The sequence below is a fragment of the Dipodomys spectabilis genome, unplaced genomic scaffold (assembly GCF_019054845.1).
Source record: "Dipodomys spectabilis isolate Male_0828 unplaced genomic scaffold, ASM1905484v1 ptg000032l, whole genome shotgun sequence".
In the NCBI taxonomy this organism is placed as follows: domain Eukaryota; kingdom Metazoa; phylum Chordata; class Mammalia; order Rodentia; family Heteromyidae; genus Dipodomys; species Dipodomys spectabilis.
The window spans coordinates 17,504,570-17,521,999 of NW_024870709.1; the positions used below are offsets into that span (position 1 = coordinate 17,504,570).

General features: G+C 32.9%; 1 protein-coding gene across 1 annotated transcript in view; it reads left to right on the top strand.

Annotated features, from left to right (window-relative positions):
- Positions 1 to 17,430, top strand: part of Cadm2 (cell adhesion molecule 2) — a 165,017-nt gene that overhangs the window by 51,896 nt on the left and 95,691 nt on the right. Inside the window, exons 2-3 of the mRNA XM_042676875.1 lie at positions 3,955 to 4,107; positions 6,032 to 6,169. Of these exons, the coding sequence (XP_042532809.1) occupies positions 4,068 to 4,107; positions 6,032 to 6,169 (178 nt within the window). The 5' untranslated portion in view covers positions 3,955 to 4,067. The remainder of the gene's footprint in view (positions 1 to 3,954; positions 4,108 to 6,031; positions 6,170 to 17,430) is intronic.

The window sequence follows — 17,430 nt, forward strand, 5'->3', positions numbered from 1 at the left end:
CTTAAATGATCTTCGTTCTTAGTGTTCAAATCCACTCAGCAGGAAAAAAAATCATTTTGGCATATTAAATCCAATTCTCTTTCGCAAAGATAAAGTGGTAGGAGGTGGAAAGTAGATATGTAACACTCATAGATATTGGGGTTTTTGCATTGAATGAATCATCTTGGTAATTAACCAAGTCCAGAGAAATTGTGATTAGGACTGAAGTACATTAGGCAATTAGGCCTGAACCAGGTGGACAATACAATATTCCTGCAAAAAAATCAGATTAAAGTCCAGGTATCCTTGTTATCAAAAGTGGAAATAGAAAAGAGGATATTCTTATGCAATGCACGGCAAAATAAATCTTAAATTAAATCAAAAGTTTAGTATTGAAATTTGTAGCTAAATCTTACCTGTCAGCAGAATTTGGTTGATTATGTTAACACTTCTAAACTCCCTACAACATCTACTGGATAGAGATGATGTGCTCTTAGTCCAAGGAGAATAGGTAGCAAGATTCTTAAAATGCATTCCGTATCTGATTTGTGGAGCTTTCATTACAACAACTGTTTGGATATTAAAAGAATTTTGAATGCTTTTAAGTGATTACACTGATTGGTAATATCTCATGTATCTGGAAATGTATGCTTGCCTTAGCTATATTAATTATATTAATATTAAGAAATTAGGGCTGGGAAGGTGGCTCAGTGGTAGAGCGCTTGCCTTGCATGCATGAGGCCCTCGGTTCGATTCCTCAGTACCACATAAGCAAAAAGAAAAAAGCCGGAAGTGGCGCTGTGGCTCAGATGGTAGAGCACTAGCCTTGAGCTGAATTGCTGAGGGCCCAGAGTTCAATCCCCAGGACCAGACCCAAAAAAAAAAAAGAAATTAAATAGCCAAGATGACATTTGAAAGTACTGCTATTATTCTGATGGGATTTTATCTCTGGTTCTTCTGGTAAACTGCATAGTAATTCAATACATTAATAAAAATTTCACTATACAGAATTCCCTTCTATAAAATATGTATTACATAAAGTATATAATATTATTCTAAACCATTAACACATAAACTCATAAACTACTTTTACAAATTAGGAATATGTTCCTATTCAATTTAATAATTCAATAAACTAGCAATAATTTTGTATATGGATCATGAGGAATTGTGAGGAATTGTGTATAATTCAATCCATCATAATCATCTCATGGGAAGAAGTCATGGGGCGAACGAGTGAGTGAACTAGAAAAAAGCAAATAAAACAATGATATAATTATGTTAGTTAATATTTAAACAGCAAAAAATATTTGATATTATGTAAGTATTATATAGAATGTAAAGTTAATTATTTCTCACTAGAAATCTATTTAAACATAATTGAATTGAATAGGTTTTGCAGGGATGTAAAAATTATAACAGAGTGTAGATTGCTAAGACAGCACTCTGCAATTGAGCTTCCTTTTCCTAACTCTCCTAGTAGACGCCTGGATAAATAATGTTAAATGGATACAATTATACTGTTGTTATTATTTCATTTTTTTATTTGAATTAGCATGCAGCTTACCAAATATTCTGGCAACTTTTGTCACAAATGGGCATTACTAAATTTATCCAAGAAATTTTCTTAGGAAAATTATGACTAAATTTATCCAAAAAATTTTCTTAGGAATTTTAATTTTATGTAACATGAATTATAGTATTTATTTTTATATTAATAAACCACTTAGAAACAATAATATTTTGTAATAATAATGTTTACCATTAAGTGGTTATTAACAGATTTTTTACTCATTAGTCAGTACTTCTTGTTTTAAACTCTCCAGAACTTGGGATTTTAAACCTTTAAATCACCTTACCTGTGTTTGGCAAGTACCTAATGGTTAATGATGCCGGACAAGAGAGGCCTATCTAGTAGTTCTTTTTTTTCTTAATCACTGCAGTATGTGTAATTTGTTTTTCCTCTTTTAAAAATTACAATTGCTCATTCCTGCTCTACAATTATTCATTTGTAGGGAAATGTTTTAAAGAGACATATGTAAGATTCATACTTATTTTCGAAAGATAAACCATTTGCATTCCTTGCTTTCATGGGGAAACTTTTTAAAAACTGAATTTACATCCACTGACAATATTATAATTCTTTGTTCGCTACATATTTGGAAATTACTACATAGCAATACGGGTGGTCTCTGATCAACTATTACCTTGCCATGAATGTTCATTTGGAAACTGTGAGGCAAAGGTATTATATCAAAGATCACCTACTTGGTACTTCAAATCACTTGCCAATGAAATATCACTTGGTTGAAAACTATGTAGCATGGGGTTTCTAACTCTTTTATGCCCATAGCCTGTAAATGGGAGCTTTTTTAAAATTAATTCTCCCTTCTTTCTCTACCTCTATTTCTTTTCTTTTTCTCTTTATTTGACTTCTTTCCCATGGGGAATCCTGTGGAGAGATATTGAAGAGGATTTCCCAGTTCAGTTCTTTGTTACACTGTTCTTATCATATACGGACAGAGTTTAGTTCTCACTTTCAATGTAACAGCCATTCATTGAATACCTACTGTGCAGAGAGCTATGGTTCAGGGTGCTGAGATATTGAGACAAGTTTTCTGCTCACTGGGAGTCCATTGAGTTTTAGGAGATCCTCGGTTGTACCACTGCAGGTTGTCCTTTATTCTTCTATACTTGAACTTCCTTTTTGAAGCATATTGGAGATGACACTATATGTATTTATAAACTGGGAAAGAAATGCAATGAAAAAGAATGTTATGAAAAATCCCATGCAGAAGTTCTATTATTTAGCAAATGAACTAGCAAAGAAATTTTCACTGTAAATGATTGGTGAACTCACCTTGGCAGTGATTTGGTAGGGCAAGGTATTCGCTATTGCCTTGGAAAAGGCATTTTGAAGACTTCTTATTGTGAAAGGCTCTTCTAGTTATTGTCTTGTTATCTAAATACCTTGCCCGAGATGGGCCAGGGTTCTCAGGCTGAATTTGGGGTTACTTTTGGGGGATGTTTGTCTGTGATATTTCTTCTATATTTCATTGAAGGTGACCAAGTGTCTTTTTATACTGATGGAAAGACCCTATTTGATCAACAGTATAATCAAGCTTAATGAGTGCTTCTTCTGTAACTGGGAGAAGATGGCCATGGACCATCTTTTCCTTTTAGCTAGCCACTATATTATTCATTATATCTGGGTATCCTTGAGCATCTTTGCTTCCTTTTTCTATATTTCACTAGTAAATTCCTGCTTAATTCCAGATTTTATGTGTTTACTTAATGAAAATATGATTTTGTAATCATAAGATATACATAATAATGACTGAGACTCCTGTGCCCTCCCACAAAAAACTGGTCAAGTGTAGCACAACCCTATAGCATTCTAAAATATATTGCATGAAAACAAGTGTTCTGTGATAGGAAAGTGATTTTGATCGAAGCATATATGAGCATGATCTATCTCAGCCAATCAGAGTGAATTGAAGTCTCTGGTAGCCTGAAAGTGTTTTCAGCTAAATATCACCTTAGATTTAGGTAAAGTTCAGTAAATGTCCCTATTGAACTTTTAATATAACAATTCTCTTTGTTCAGTTTCTTGAATGTCGTCAGCAATCAGATTCCCAGAGCTATCTGTCCACAGAAATGAAAACATTTTGTTCACATGTTTCCTTGGTTCTGGCATGCCATGGCATCCTTTATAGAGGTCAGCTGCTAGCACAAACATCGCTTTATCTAGCATTATACTAGATTTAATCATTTTAACTAAAAAATAACTCCAGAAACAATTAATGAGCACTTCATTGTGCTTTTGTTAAAAAAAAACTGATAAATTATGCCAAACTATTTAAACTAGTTCAGGAAACATAGATGTACGTCAAACAGAAGGTATCAATAATATGTTGAAAATGTATAAAAATATGGACTATTTCTAATGTTATTCACTTTCAATATTTTTTTTAGCTTTAAGAGACAATAGGATCGAGCTGGTTCGCGCTTCCTGGCATGAATTGAGCATCAGTGTCAGTGATGTATCTCTCTCCGATGAAGGACAGTACACCTGTTCCTTATTTACAATGCCTGTCAAAACTTCCAAGGCTTATCTCACTGTTCTGGGTAAGTGCAACTGATTAATTCCAATAGAAATTCTAGAGACCTGCATTCCACCACAGCAAAGTGATGCAACTAGATAATATATTTTGAAAATCATTGATAGATTCAGTTCAAATTATTCTCTGCTATTGTACAACAAAAGATATTTAAACTCCATCTAGTATGGTTTTTTCTCATTTTCCAAATGGACAAAAGGAAATACATGGATTTATATGACAACCAGAAAGTATAGAGCATTTCGGCTATTATTCACCAACACCTGTCAGTTTCCTTAATTTCTAATTAATCTTGATAGAATCATCTCGATATAGGATGTACTCTGGTCCCCTTATTAAATGACATGGTCATGAACATGATGGATTCAACTTGTGTGTAACTTGTGCCTCTTCTTTTCTATAAGTCACTCAATAGAGACCTTCCCTAATAACCTGTAGCTTTCAAAAATGACTCTTTTGTATATTTTAGTGCCTTTAAATGACTGTGACATTTCCATGCATTTTCTTTCTTTTTACATTTGCAGTTTCTAGATTCCCAAATGAAGTACATAATGTCACTTGTGCATGCAGCCTGTAGCATCTCTGTGCTTTTATTTTTTAAGTATCAGACTTATTTTCCCAAAGGTTAAAGTGACATAAAAAAGCAATATATTTGTAGAGATTCTGAGGAAATAAAGTTGCAGCTCAGAGCTCCGCAATTCTATAGACACCGGTGCCCCAATCAGTGCAAATTGCTGCAGTTCATTGAAAAATACCTGTGTTCTGTAGAAGTTAGAGAAGTTTGAAGATTGATTCCCCCACTAGATAGATAAACACACAATGTTGCATTCAAAAGAACGAATACACACCTCTTGGGTTGGGAATACTAAGGTTAATCCAGATAGCAAATTGGTTTTGTGCTTAAGATATAAAATAATGTTTCACTGTGGGTCCTGCTGGAATGATTTTATTTAAAAAAATCTACTCCAGTTTGTCATTAAAGATATGTGTATGTGTGTGTGTGTGTGTGTGTGTGTGTGTGTGTGTGTGTGTGTGTGTGTACCAACAACAACATTGAGTATTCCAAGTTAACAATTACTTAAGTTTAAGTAATATTTTCTTCTCTAGAAAGACATGAGACTCAAAAAGAAAAATAATTACTGAATACCATTTATTATTTTGTACTTTGGCCAGAAACACAACAGATCTTAGTAATTGTAGGTTTTGTTTAATTTGAATGCTTCATATTTAAACTTTCCAACATTTGTGCATTTAGTCTCCTCAAAACTTAAAGTAGATCAATGTAGTTCAATAAAGTTTTAGTATATGTTTATTATTGAATGATTTGATAAGAAAATTTAATTCATATATACCTAAGAAGTATATATACCTTTGAATTTTTAAATCATTCATATACTATAACTGCATATGTTGATAAGGACTAGAAAAAAGTAGCCATAGTGAGCATTAAAATAATATATACCCTACTTCTCCAACCTAAATTGCATTTTTTATGCAAATGTTATCAAGAGACATTCTCTCATTTAAAGGAATAAGATAAATAATCAAAAAAGTTCATTGATGGATCTCTTACCCAAAACTTTATTTTCTCAAAATACACAGAAGGTGGCAAAACCACTTTAAGGAAATGACAAAAAAACATTTCAGGATCAGGAAAGGAAGATGTTTGATGAGCGATGTTATAATTTTCCAAAAAAAAGTAACAATTTTTATGGATTCTATCCCAAATGCATTTTACTTTCTTTAACCTATGCTGGAAATCTTACAATATATTGCGTGATTGTGTTTCAGAATTGCAAAAAATATTTTTGCACGTAAAATCTTGTGATTTGAACTACACATACTTAAAAACTATATGTGTGTAAAGTATTTAATTTTATCATAAAACATATAGAGATTGATGATAACTTCCTTATTTACTTAAATTTCAGGTGTTCCAGAGAAGCCTCAAATTAGTGGATTCTCTTCACCTGTTATGGAGGGAGACTTGATGCAGTTGACTTGCAAAACATCTGGCAGTAAACCCGCAGCTGATATAAGATGGTTCAAAAATGACAAGGAAATTAAAGGTAAACAATGGAAAAAATCCCCACATCAAAATGAATATACTAAAACACTATGATATATTAGAAAATGCGTATTTTGCATATCTTTCAAACTACATTGTTAGTGAATTAAAAGTCATTTGAACTAGATTTACCATTGAACTAAGGTAATTACACAAGTTATGGTAATATAATTGTTGTATATTTAATTTTTAGTTATTAAAAATTATTGAGTTGAGCCGGGTGCTGGTGTCTCATGCCTGTAACCCTAGCTACTCAGGAGGCTGAGATCTGAGGATCATAGTTTAAAACTAGTCCAGACAGGAAAAGTCCATGAGACTCTTAACTCCAATAAACCACCAGAAAAAAACAGAAGTGGTTCTGTAGCTTAAGTGGTAGAATGCTAGCCTTGAGCTGAAGAGCTGAGAGACAGTGCACAGGCCCAGAGTTCAAACCTCATGACCGACAAAAAAAAAATTACTGAATGAACACAATCCACATAGGCAATTTGTGAGAATGAGTTTGTGTATGAAAGACACACAGATTCATGTGTGAAAATAAACACTAAGTACACTTGACTATCCAGAACTCATTTATAATATTTAGATTTCAGGCAGACAAAATACATGAATTATTCATAAGTTTGTTGGTTATGGAATTATAAGATTCTAAGAATAAAATAATTTAAGCATCAATAAATTTGATTTCTAATAATTTCCACAGAAGGCCAAAATATCGCTTGTCGTGGTAGAAAGGCATAATTATTTAACAAATTCATACATTTAGATTTAAATACTCTTACACACACACACACACACACACACACACACACACACAGAGTTTGTTTCTTTTGCTTGTAATTTTTATGTCTGCCATGGGGTTTGAACTCTAGGCCTGGCCCTGTCCTGAGCTCTTTTGATCAAGGCTAATGCTCTAGCACATTGAACCACAGTCCAGTTCCAATTTTTGACTGTTTAATTGGAGATAAGAGTCTCATGGGGAATTTTCTGCCATGGCTGGCTTTGAACAGCAATCCTTTGTTCTCAGCCTCCTGAGTAGGTAGGATTATAGACTTGAGCCATGGGAACTTGGCTACACAGAGTATTATTTTTGTTTTAATTTTTGTAAAGGTGGTGATAGACATAGGGGGTAACAGTTACACAAGTAAGGTAATGAGTGCATTTCTTTTTAGAATAGTATTACCCACTCCCTTGTTTTCTCCAGATTTCCCACTCCCATCCCCTGCATTCATTCTACTCCCACACAAGTTGTATAGTTCATTTCCAACATAATATCTTCTGAGTATCACTGTTCGCATTGGTTCACCCGTTGTCCTTTGTCTCACCATTTCTGTGATAATTACCTTTCCCATGCCCAAATCAGATAAAACTTATATACAATACAAAGGGTACTAAAAGCTAAAACAGTGACAACAGGGGGTAAACCAAAGGACTGGGGGAAATAAAAAAAAAAAAGCAAAAAAGAATAAGTGCATACAGTGCACTAAGAAAAAAACATACAAAAACAACCCTCTTGTTTCCATATCTTGTAGTTCATTGTGATTAGCATAATTTTAGAAATATATACATAGCTATTAAGATCCTTTGCTACAACTATCCTAGACCTATACTAATTATTAAAAATAAGGGAAGCTGGGTGCCAATGGCTCACGCCTGTAATCCTAACTACTCAGGAGGCTGAGATCTGGGGATCACGGTTCAAAGCCAACCCTGGGCAGGAAAGTCCGTGAAACTCTTATCTCCAATAAACCACCAGAAAACCAGAAGTGGCACTGAAGCTCAAGTGGTAGAGTGCTAGCCTTAAGCTGAAGAGCTGAGGGACAACGCCTAGACCCAGAGGTCAAGGCCGACCCCTCCACCCCCCAAAAAATTGAGACCATGGACCTATGTCTCTTTGGGTCTGGCTTACTTCACTTAATATGATTTTTTTCAAAGTCAGTCCATTTTGTTACAAATGGGATGGTGTCATTTTTTCTAATGGAAACATAGAACTCCTTACACACACACACACACACACACACACACACACACACACACACACACACACACACACACATGTTTCCTTGATCCATTCATCTACTGAGGGACATCTGGGTTGGTGCCATAGCTTAGCTATGGTAAATAATACTGTGATAAACATAGTAGTGCCGGTAGCTTTAGTGTGGCTTTGTTTGAGTTCATTAGGTTAAATGCCCAGAAGTGGGATTACTGCATCATAGGGGAGAGCTATGTGGAGTCCTGTGAGGAACCTTCCCACTGCTTTCCAGAGTAGTTGAACATATTTACATTCCACCAACAGTATAGTAACATTCCCTTTTGTCACATCCCCTCCAGCATCTCTTTTTTAAGATTTCTTTATTATAGATATTCTAACTGGGATGAGGTGGAATCTCAATGTTCTTTTGATCATGGCCAGAGGCGTTGAACATTTCTTCATGTGTCTATTGGCCTTTCTTATTTCCTCTTCAGGGAAGTCTCTCTTTAAATCTTTAGCCCACTTATTAATGGGGTGGTTATTTCTTTGAGTATTTTGTTTTTATATATTATCTGTGTTTTTCATATTATATAATATACAGTCACATAATATATATAAAATATAGGCATTATATAGTATATATAATATGCATATGTGTTCATATTATATACATTACATGTACAAACATCTAAGTGTAATTATCTTTTATACTGAGAGAAAAATCAAATTGTGTATTGGTAATACCAATATTATTCTAAAAACAATCTACATTATACTAGCCATATTGTTTATTATTGGTTTATACTAATAATAATGATTATTTTAGCTTCTAACTCCATTGACTTATATCAGGTTATATAATTTTTAGTAATGGTATACAATTTGAATAGATAGAATCATCCATACCACATAGAAACTTTTGAATTATAATCCATAAAATTATTTTACTTATTTTCCAGTTTAATTTTTCCTTTTGTACATTCAGTTTACAAAAATGAGATTTCATGTATGAAAAAAATATTTCATGTATGATTACAGCTAATTACTCCCTTTGTCTAGAAGTAATAAATATATCATATTGAAGAGTGTGATTTTGGAAATACAAAAGGAAAGACACAGTTTGTCATTTTATTATGTCAAATTAAACTTTCACAGTATTGTTACCTACTTCTTGTTTTGTTTACAGGACTCAATTATAATCTTTTGGATTTGAATCTAGGACATATTTGTTTAGGAAATTCTGGTCCTACTTCTTATTAGATGGAATTTTCTTAAAAGTTGTAGTGTTATCTGACTCTGATAAGATCTTTTCTGGTCACTTTTCTGCTGAAACCCTTCAATAGAAAGATCTAAATTTAGGATGAATTTGAAGTTCCCTTTCTTCCCCATCACAAAAAAATCATTTTCTGTGATTCTGTGATTGGAATATGATAGAATCCATTACCCACCCTCTTTTCTCTCTCACTCCCTTCTCTCCCTCTCCCTCATATATAGTACTGTTGTTTGAATTCAGGACATTCTGCTTAACAGGCTGACACAATACCACTTGAGCTGTGCCATAACCCTGTTTTATGTTGACCCTTTTTTTCTTGACTGGACTCTATCAAGGGACCTTCATATCTCAGTGTTCTGGGAGGCTACAATTGCTATCATAAGCCATCAGTGGCCATCTAGAATATACTTGTTAAATGTGATACTGCAAAAAAAACCTGTTCTGTTACCTATATACATCCCTTCCTTATCTTTGATATAATCATTACTTCTCTGTTTGCTAGGATTTTGTGTTCCAGAAGCTTTTCCTTTCTTGTACCCTCAAGGTAGTGATAAACCTTAATAAATTACATATTTTATTAGCTGTTGATTGCTTTTAGCATTGCAGTGATGTTCTCAAATTTTTATTGCAAAACTTAATTTTAAAGGTATATGGCCTCTTCTTTAATGTCAAACAGATTTGATATATATGAATGTATATGTATTGATACATAACAACTGCAGACATATGTTGTTGTTTATAAGTGTAAATGGGAGAAGGTTAAATTTTAAATACCTTACTTCAGTCATCTGAATTAAAACCAGACCAAAGATTGAAATCAAAACATACATAATCAGCATATGGTTCTTTCTGAATTCAGAGTTGTAGAGCTTCATTTGTTTATACTCTAAAATGCATGGCCATTTATGGAGCATATATTAGACCTAAAATTTTATTAGTCTATGTATATTTTTTCTTTGTTTATAACTTTTCAGCATGTTTACACATTTTGTCTTCCCAACCAGATGGCGAACTTCCTGAATGCTATAAACTTTATTTTTTACAGAAATAAATGTAAATGAGATAAGTATAGTTGTTTGTATAAACTGTGTGCTCACTATGGTTACTGTTCTCTGGATATACTAAATGAAATCTCAGGCCTGTCTGTTTAGCAGAGACTCTTCTGTGAAAGCAGTTAGATCCATCCCTATCTTGCGCTGTCTTTTCTTTTCAGAGATGTGCATTGCATTCTCTATTTCACTATCTATATTTCTATTTCACTATTCTCTATTTCTGAATCTTACTCTTTGTACTAACATTTTTAAAAGATATAATTGTGAAAAACAAAGGAGAAAATAAAACTCATCAAATACACAAATTTAATTCAAAAAGTTATGATAAAACATTTCATGGTATATGAGTGAATATCTAAATGAAGAAAACAAAAATTTTCATCTGCAGGTGTTAAAGATGTCTTTGTAATTATTAAGCAGGTTGTTGATAATACTATCCTATAAATGAGAATATGGACAAATTTTTATTCTTCTTCTTCAATAATTACTATGCAAATTTCATTTGCAAGTTTTGTGTTAACATTAATAGAACTTACTAAATAATTATATTTGTATGAGTAAAGCTGATACTCTTCTTCTAGGACCATATTGGTATAGAAAGAATAAAATTAGGAATAATAATCTTCAATAATATAGATAGAAGACCTCCATCTATAACTGATCTGTAGTCTCTGTCTACTAAATGAAGATAATATTTGCCTCAAACTGCTTTCATATGAATTCTAGATTAGCCAATATAGAGATTTTCATCAAGCACAGGGAGCAACTAAAAATATTTTAAGTATTAATATAGATCTCACTGTTATTGGTATATTCATCAAATTGTGGCTTATGAGTTGTAAAAACATGTAAATTAATATTGAAAATACCAAAGTGCACAAGCCACCCTCCAAATAGTCACAGCTGGAGGTAGATGTCATAATGTATACTGGGAAGAAATACATGAGCTACTTCTCTTATGTTGTTCAAAAAAAGCAGGGAACTAGGCACTGGCGGCTCATACCTGTAATCTTAGCTACTTATGAGGCTATGATCTGAGGATTGGCATTTGAAGCCAGCCCAGGTAGGCAAGTCTGTATGACACTTATCTTCAATTAAAACAAAACAAAAGAAAAAGAAAAACAAAACAACAAAATGGAAGTAAAACTGTGGCTCAAAGCAATATAGTGCTAGCCTTGAGCAGAAAAGTTCAGGGACAGCATCCAGCCCCCATTACTTACAAAGACAAAAAATAAAACAAAAAACAAACACAGAAGCAAGGAACAGTTATAATTCTGGACACAGTTGGAAAGCTATAGTTCATTCATACATCTATGCACCCAATGTACTTGTTCATTCAGTGAAAAACAAAAGGTCTGAAGGAGTGGAATTTATCACATGATTTGGGGATAAGACTATCTGAAGATAGATTTTTAGTATCTGTATCTACATGGAATGAAAAGCATACAACTGAAATAACTGGAATTTTATATGTGATATACATATAATAGGAAAATAAGGAGACTGAATCCAGATGGCAGGTCTTTTGTTGCAAATTAAAGGTTTTGGAATGTATTCTGTAGGCAGTGTTGAGATTTCTTTTTTCTATGAGCTTTAAACAGTAGAATAAAATCATAATTTCATCTAACTCTAACTCTGGGCTTCCTCCCTCTGAGAGCTGACTCAGATATCCCTTTGATGCCTCTGTGCAGCGCTGCTTCCAAACCCACAGGTGTTTCTCTGAAGCTTTTAATCTACCAAGTAGCCAGGAAGCCTGCATGTCTGCCATTTAGTGGGAAAAAAGATGTGCATGGCCTTTCAAATATTTCAGCTCCATGAAAACCGACTGTTACAGTGAAATTTTCATTCCAGGTCTAAGTTTGGTAATTTGTTATTTGAGGATATCTTATCATAATCTTGAGAGTTTTCAAACTAGCTTTTACTTGAATGTATTAGGCACTATTCTATCATAACCCTCAGTGACCTATGCTCCTGTATAAATCTTCCTTCTTAATTGCCAGAGAGAATCTTCCCTTTATTTTGAAATCTCATTTAAGAAATAGGGTCATGGAGATGTAACTGTGGATTATATTCTAGTTCATTAAAGGGAGATATCAAAACTGTGTCTGGCATAACAAAGAATGGTCAAAGGCACACTTTGCTTGGCCTGAAAGAGGACAAATAGTTTTGAACTGTTTCTGAAGGCTGTGTTTGTGGTGAAGAACCATATATGACTTCAACAAGCTGAATACAGTTACTGTGTAGCAACAGTCTGCTTAATAGAAACATTTGGTAACAACCGCTGAACTCATAAGGACAGTAAATTCCAAATAGCAATTATAGCTCCCCCGTAAAATTTTGTTTATCCCCATAACACTAAATGGAGTACCAATATAATATTTTCTTGGATTTCTAACTCACAGAAAGTACAAGATAACAAATGCATTTACTGTGTATTGATTAAAAATAAATCCTAATTTTTAAAGGTGTTTTGTGAACATAGAGATCTCTAGATACCTAAGTCATCATATGGGGGGGCGGGGGGGAAAGCATGGCTGCACCATGTAGGTGTTTGGTGTGGGAAAATAATAAATAAAACATTTATTTGCTTTTTGTTATTCTCATTTTTAAAAATCAAGTTTATTGTTAACGCATAGATCCATCATCCAGCCCAGCCTCAGCACGAACCACTAATACCTCTAATGGCTCATGTGCCAAGATCACGTTCCTTCTTCACATGCACAACTTAGTAATTGCATTGCTGAACACAAGAGGGAGCACCAGATATGTCTGACTTTCCCTCTTTGCACCCTCTTCACTGATAGAAAGTGATCTGACCTTAGATGACTAGCTCTTTCTCAACTCAGTCTACCTACTTCAAAAGGATTCCCCTCCATAACTGCATCCCGAAAGTATTTCAAAGCAAGAAAGAAGTGGCATTTGAGGACTCAAATCATATGTTTCCAATCTGTCAGATTTTACTCACTGCTTATTAATATACTGTTCACCATCTTAAAAAAAAATCTCCCTTACTTCTGTGTAGGTTGGAAATAGATGTCCCAGTCTTTACTTTTGAAATGTTGATGAATTATTGTGAAGACTTGGGTTTAATTTTTGTCTGTTGGCTTGTTTGAAGTATAGTAGTAAACACTATAATGTTATAAAGAGCTGATAATCACTTAATATTTAGAAGAATGAAAAGGAATGAGAGTATAAACTATATTCCCTTTTGATATATTATTTTACACTATAAAATTACAGATTAGAAATCCATTTGCTTAATCAGAGGAATGCAATAGGATCGTAGAATTGGAAAAAATGTAGAGGAATATTTCGGTACATATAAAATGATATAAGTAATCCTTTTATTATTGGACTTACTGTTAATAATGAGACTTTTCTTAGTAAAAGAAGTTAAAAACACTTTTAAGTTCATGTGTTTAATTAAAAAAAAGAGTTCACCTCAATTCTATAGGATTTATAACCCTTTAGGCAATAATAAACAAACAAATTATAGCAACATAAATGTCCAGATACACTTGCTTTTAGTTATCATTTTCTGACTAGGCCACTTGCAACTTTTAAAGTTATTTCCATAAGGCCTTTTGTGGATTCTGCTGATTCTAGGAAAGGTGACGCTAATGTTATTAACTTTCAATTTCTCATGGAACCAGGATTTTTTACTTTTGTGGGATTTGAAGGGCAGACACTGGTTCCAACACCTTTGGCTAATGACCTTTTTGAACTCAGAGGATTTTTCAACATTTAAAGCATATCTTCCTAAAATGATTTTTTACTTTAACTCATTGAAAGACATGAGATTCAAATAGTTTTCCACACAATTGTGGTCAAAATAGCATCTTAGTGTCACAGAACTGAAGTGTATTTGTATACTTTCTTTCATTTGCATTCATTATAGGAACTGGTGAAAACAGATTACTAACATAACCCAACAAAAGGGTGACACTATTTAATATTACTATTACAAGATGAATCATAAAGTTCTGCATAGTAGACAATGTACATTCTTTGTCTACCTGTTTATTTACCAGTTTTAGTCATTATGTAAAACTATTCTTTTCCCAGAGAGTGACCAATTTAATTTTACTTCACATAATTTTCTCTTCAACTGAAACTCTTTAAAATGCCTGTTATTTCATCCTCCCTTGTTGATGCCAATCATGGAAATTACAAATCTGTATCCTTAATATAGGCTTATTGAAATAAAATTGATATAATAAAATTAAGGTATTATGTATAATTTCATTCAATTAATTTATAGAGCTATAAAGTTATCATCGAAACTTCCTATTTTTATAATCCCACAAGCAACCTCATAACCATTATCAGTAGTTTTCTATTTCTACTCAACTGCATTGCCTCCAGTCTATTGACAATTATTATAATTTCTTATTTTAAAATTAGTGTATATTAGGAACAGAGGGATATGTTGTTTTTATAACTCCACACATGTTCACTCTGAATTGCAATCAATTTTACCCCTCTATTCCTCTTCCTACTTCCTACAACACATATACTCTCTCTCATCACAATTCATATATATGCACATATATGTGTATAATTTATAAAAGCATAGTACATATACTGTTTTTGTGACAAGCTTAACATAAACAAAGGTTGCATACTGCAGCATATGTTAGCATTTTACTTTCATTGCCAAATTATGCACCAAGATGTGTATATACAATATGATTTGTATCACTTAATGTTTTAATAGTTCATGTCATTGTTCATATATTGTTTCTTTTTTTATACTACAACATTCCATATTGTTTGACTCATATACTTGATAGCTGCTTAGAGATGTACACATTGTAGCTTCCCAAACTCTTTATCTGATTTTAATAATCTAATCTAAAAAGCTGTAAAATTGTTACTTTTCTCCCATTATTAGTGTTATTAGACAAATTACAACTATTGTTAAAAACAATAAAAATTATTATTATTGCATTATAAATTGCTATGTCTTTGAATCTGAGATTCACAAAGGATAGAAAATACAAAGAGTTTGTTAGATTCATCACATCGTGTATCATTCTTAGTTATTATCTCCATGCAAATTTCTTCCATCACTGGTGACATTTCTTCTTTCAGAAAAATATCTGCCCTCATTTCCTCCATTGTTATTAAATATGTTTCATTTTAGTGTGTTATAAATCCTATGGTACGTTGAGGAGCAATTGTTGATGATTGGTAATTAAGTCAGTGAAGAATAGAGAAAAATTATCCTTTAAACACATGTTGTTGATTATATAGGCACCTTTACTTATGTTTTTGGTTTTGGTTTTGTCCTTAATAACTTCCTTTAATACTTGGAAAGTGCTAATAATCAGTTCTGTCACATTTTGTTTTGGGGATTAATATTTTACATTCTTTTGTAAAAAAATACTTAATCGAATTTCTTGTTTGACATTTCTATCCTTTTTTTAGAACTTGATATATATTATGAAACTTCCTTCTTTGTTTTAATTCATTGTTTATTTGGAGAAATTAGTTGTTATTCTCAGGGAGTTCCTTTGTTTATATGTAGTTGCTCATTATACCTTGCTTACCTGACTTTTTGCTTGCTTTTGTTTTCCAACATGTACAGACTTATTATGATGTCTCTGGCTACAAACTCCTTTGTAGTTGTTTACATTGAGCCCACTGAGCTTGTTAAAGAGCTAGGTAATATTTTATACCAGTTAAGGAAATAAATCCCAAGAATACCATCATATTTTTTCTACTCCTTTTTCTTCTGTCTTTTAGTTCTCTAATATGGTCCTTTTGTTAAGATATACTGTGCTTGCTTAATGTGGTCTTGGATATATGTTTGGGGCCACTTCTTTTTTCTTTTGCTTTGTCTTTGTCAAATTATTTGTCTTTGTCAAGCTATTAAAAGCTAATGAAACATACCTAGGTATATTTTCCTTAGTACATTTTTTGTCTGCAAAAATAATCATTTATCTCCCATAATTACTTCATAGACTTTTTTGAAGTAGTGATGATTAAGGAATAGATCTGATATTATTGATAGTTAAACTCTTCACCTAAGCATTTTGAACATGTCTACAGAAAATTTGTTTATACATACGTATGTGTGTGTGGCCCTTTAATATACAGCGACTTACTTCCTTAATGAAAGTTTTACATGCAGAATCTGGCATTCTGTATTTGCACAAAAATGAAAATAAATCACAGATTAATTAGAGTGCTATTAAAAATTAAACAGCAGACAAATTAGTGTACAAAAATAAGATATTTATAAAAGTCCTGAGTGTTGGCTTCAAAAGGTAGTAGTATGGCATTTTCAAGGTGGAGAGTGGTTATCAAAACCTACCTCGTTCCCAGTGTGACCCATTAGCTTTGCAGTGGATTAAAAAGAAACTGGACTGCTCTGGGTGTGTGCTTGATATAGAAGTCTACTTCAGGATCCAGGGAGACAATTTCTCTTTACAAAAGCAGAAGTATCATCTTTTCAGGTTTCTCTAAATGGAATCAAAATCACAAAAGGGAATAGAGAAAATGAGTGAAAATAGTTCAGATTGTACTGCTCAGGATGTGTTTGAACTACTGTGGAGACAAGGCAACTTCCCCAGGAAGTTCTCTTAAGAGGATTTTCTCTCTGAAAGTCTAGTGCAAATGTGGTTAGAAAGGCAGATAACTTGGTGATATAAATCTACTCAAGATGGACAGGTGATCTGATACTTTCTTTTAATATTTAAATATAAAAAAGCCTAGATGACTTTTTTTTTTCAGAAATATTTCAGAAGATTTTCAAATATTTTATTTTAGGCCTCTAGCAATCTAACTCATCTTCATCTTCATTTATTTTCTAAGGTAACTCTAAGTGAGACTAAAAAATCTATGATACTGAATATAAGGAGACTGCTATTGCACCCTATATATGTATTATTTATAAAGATAAGTGAAAAGTTCATAGGAGGTTCTTTAGTTTGGGTCATTAAACAAGGAATGTTTAGCAA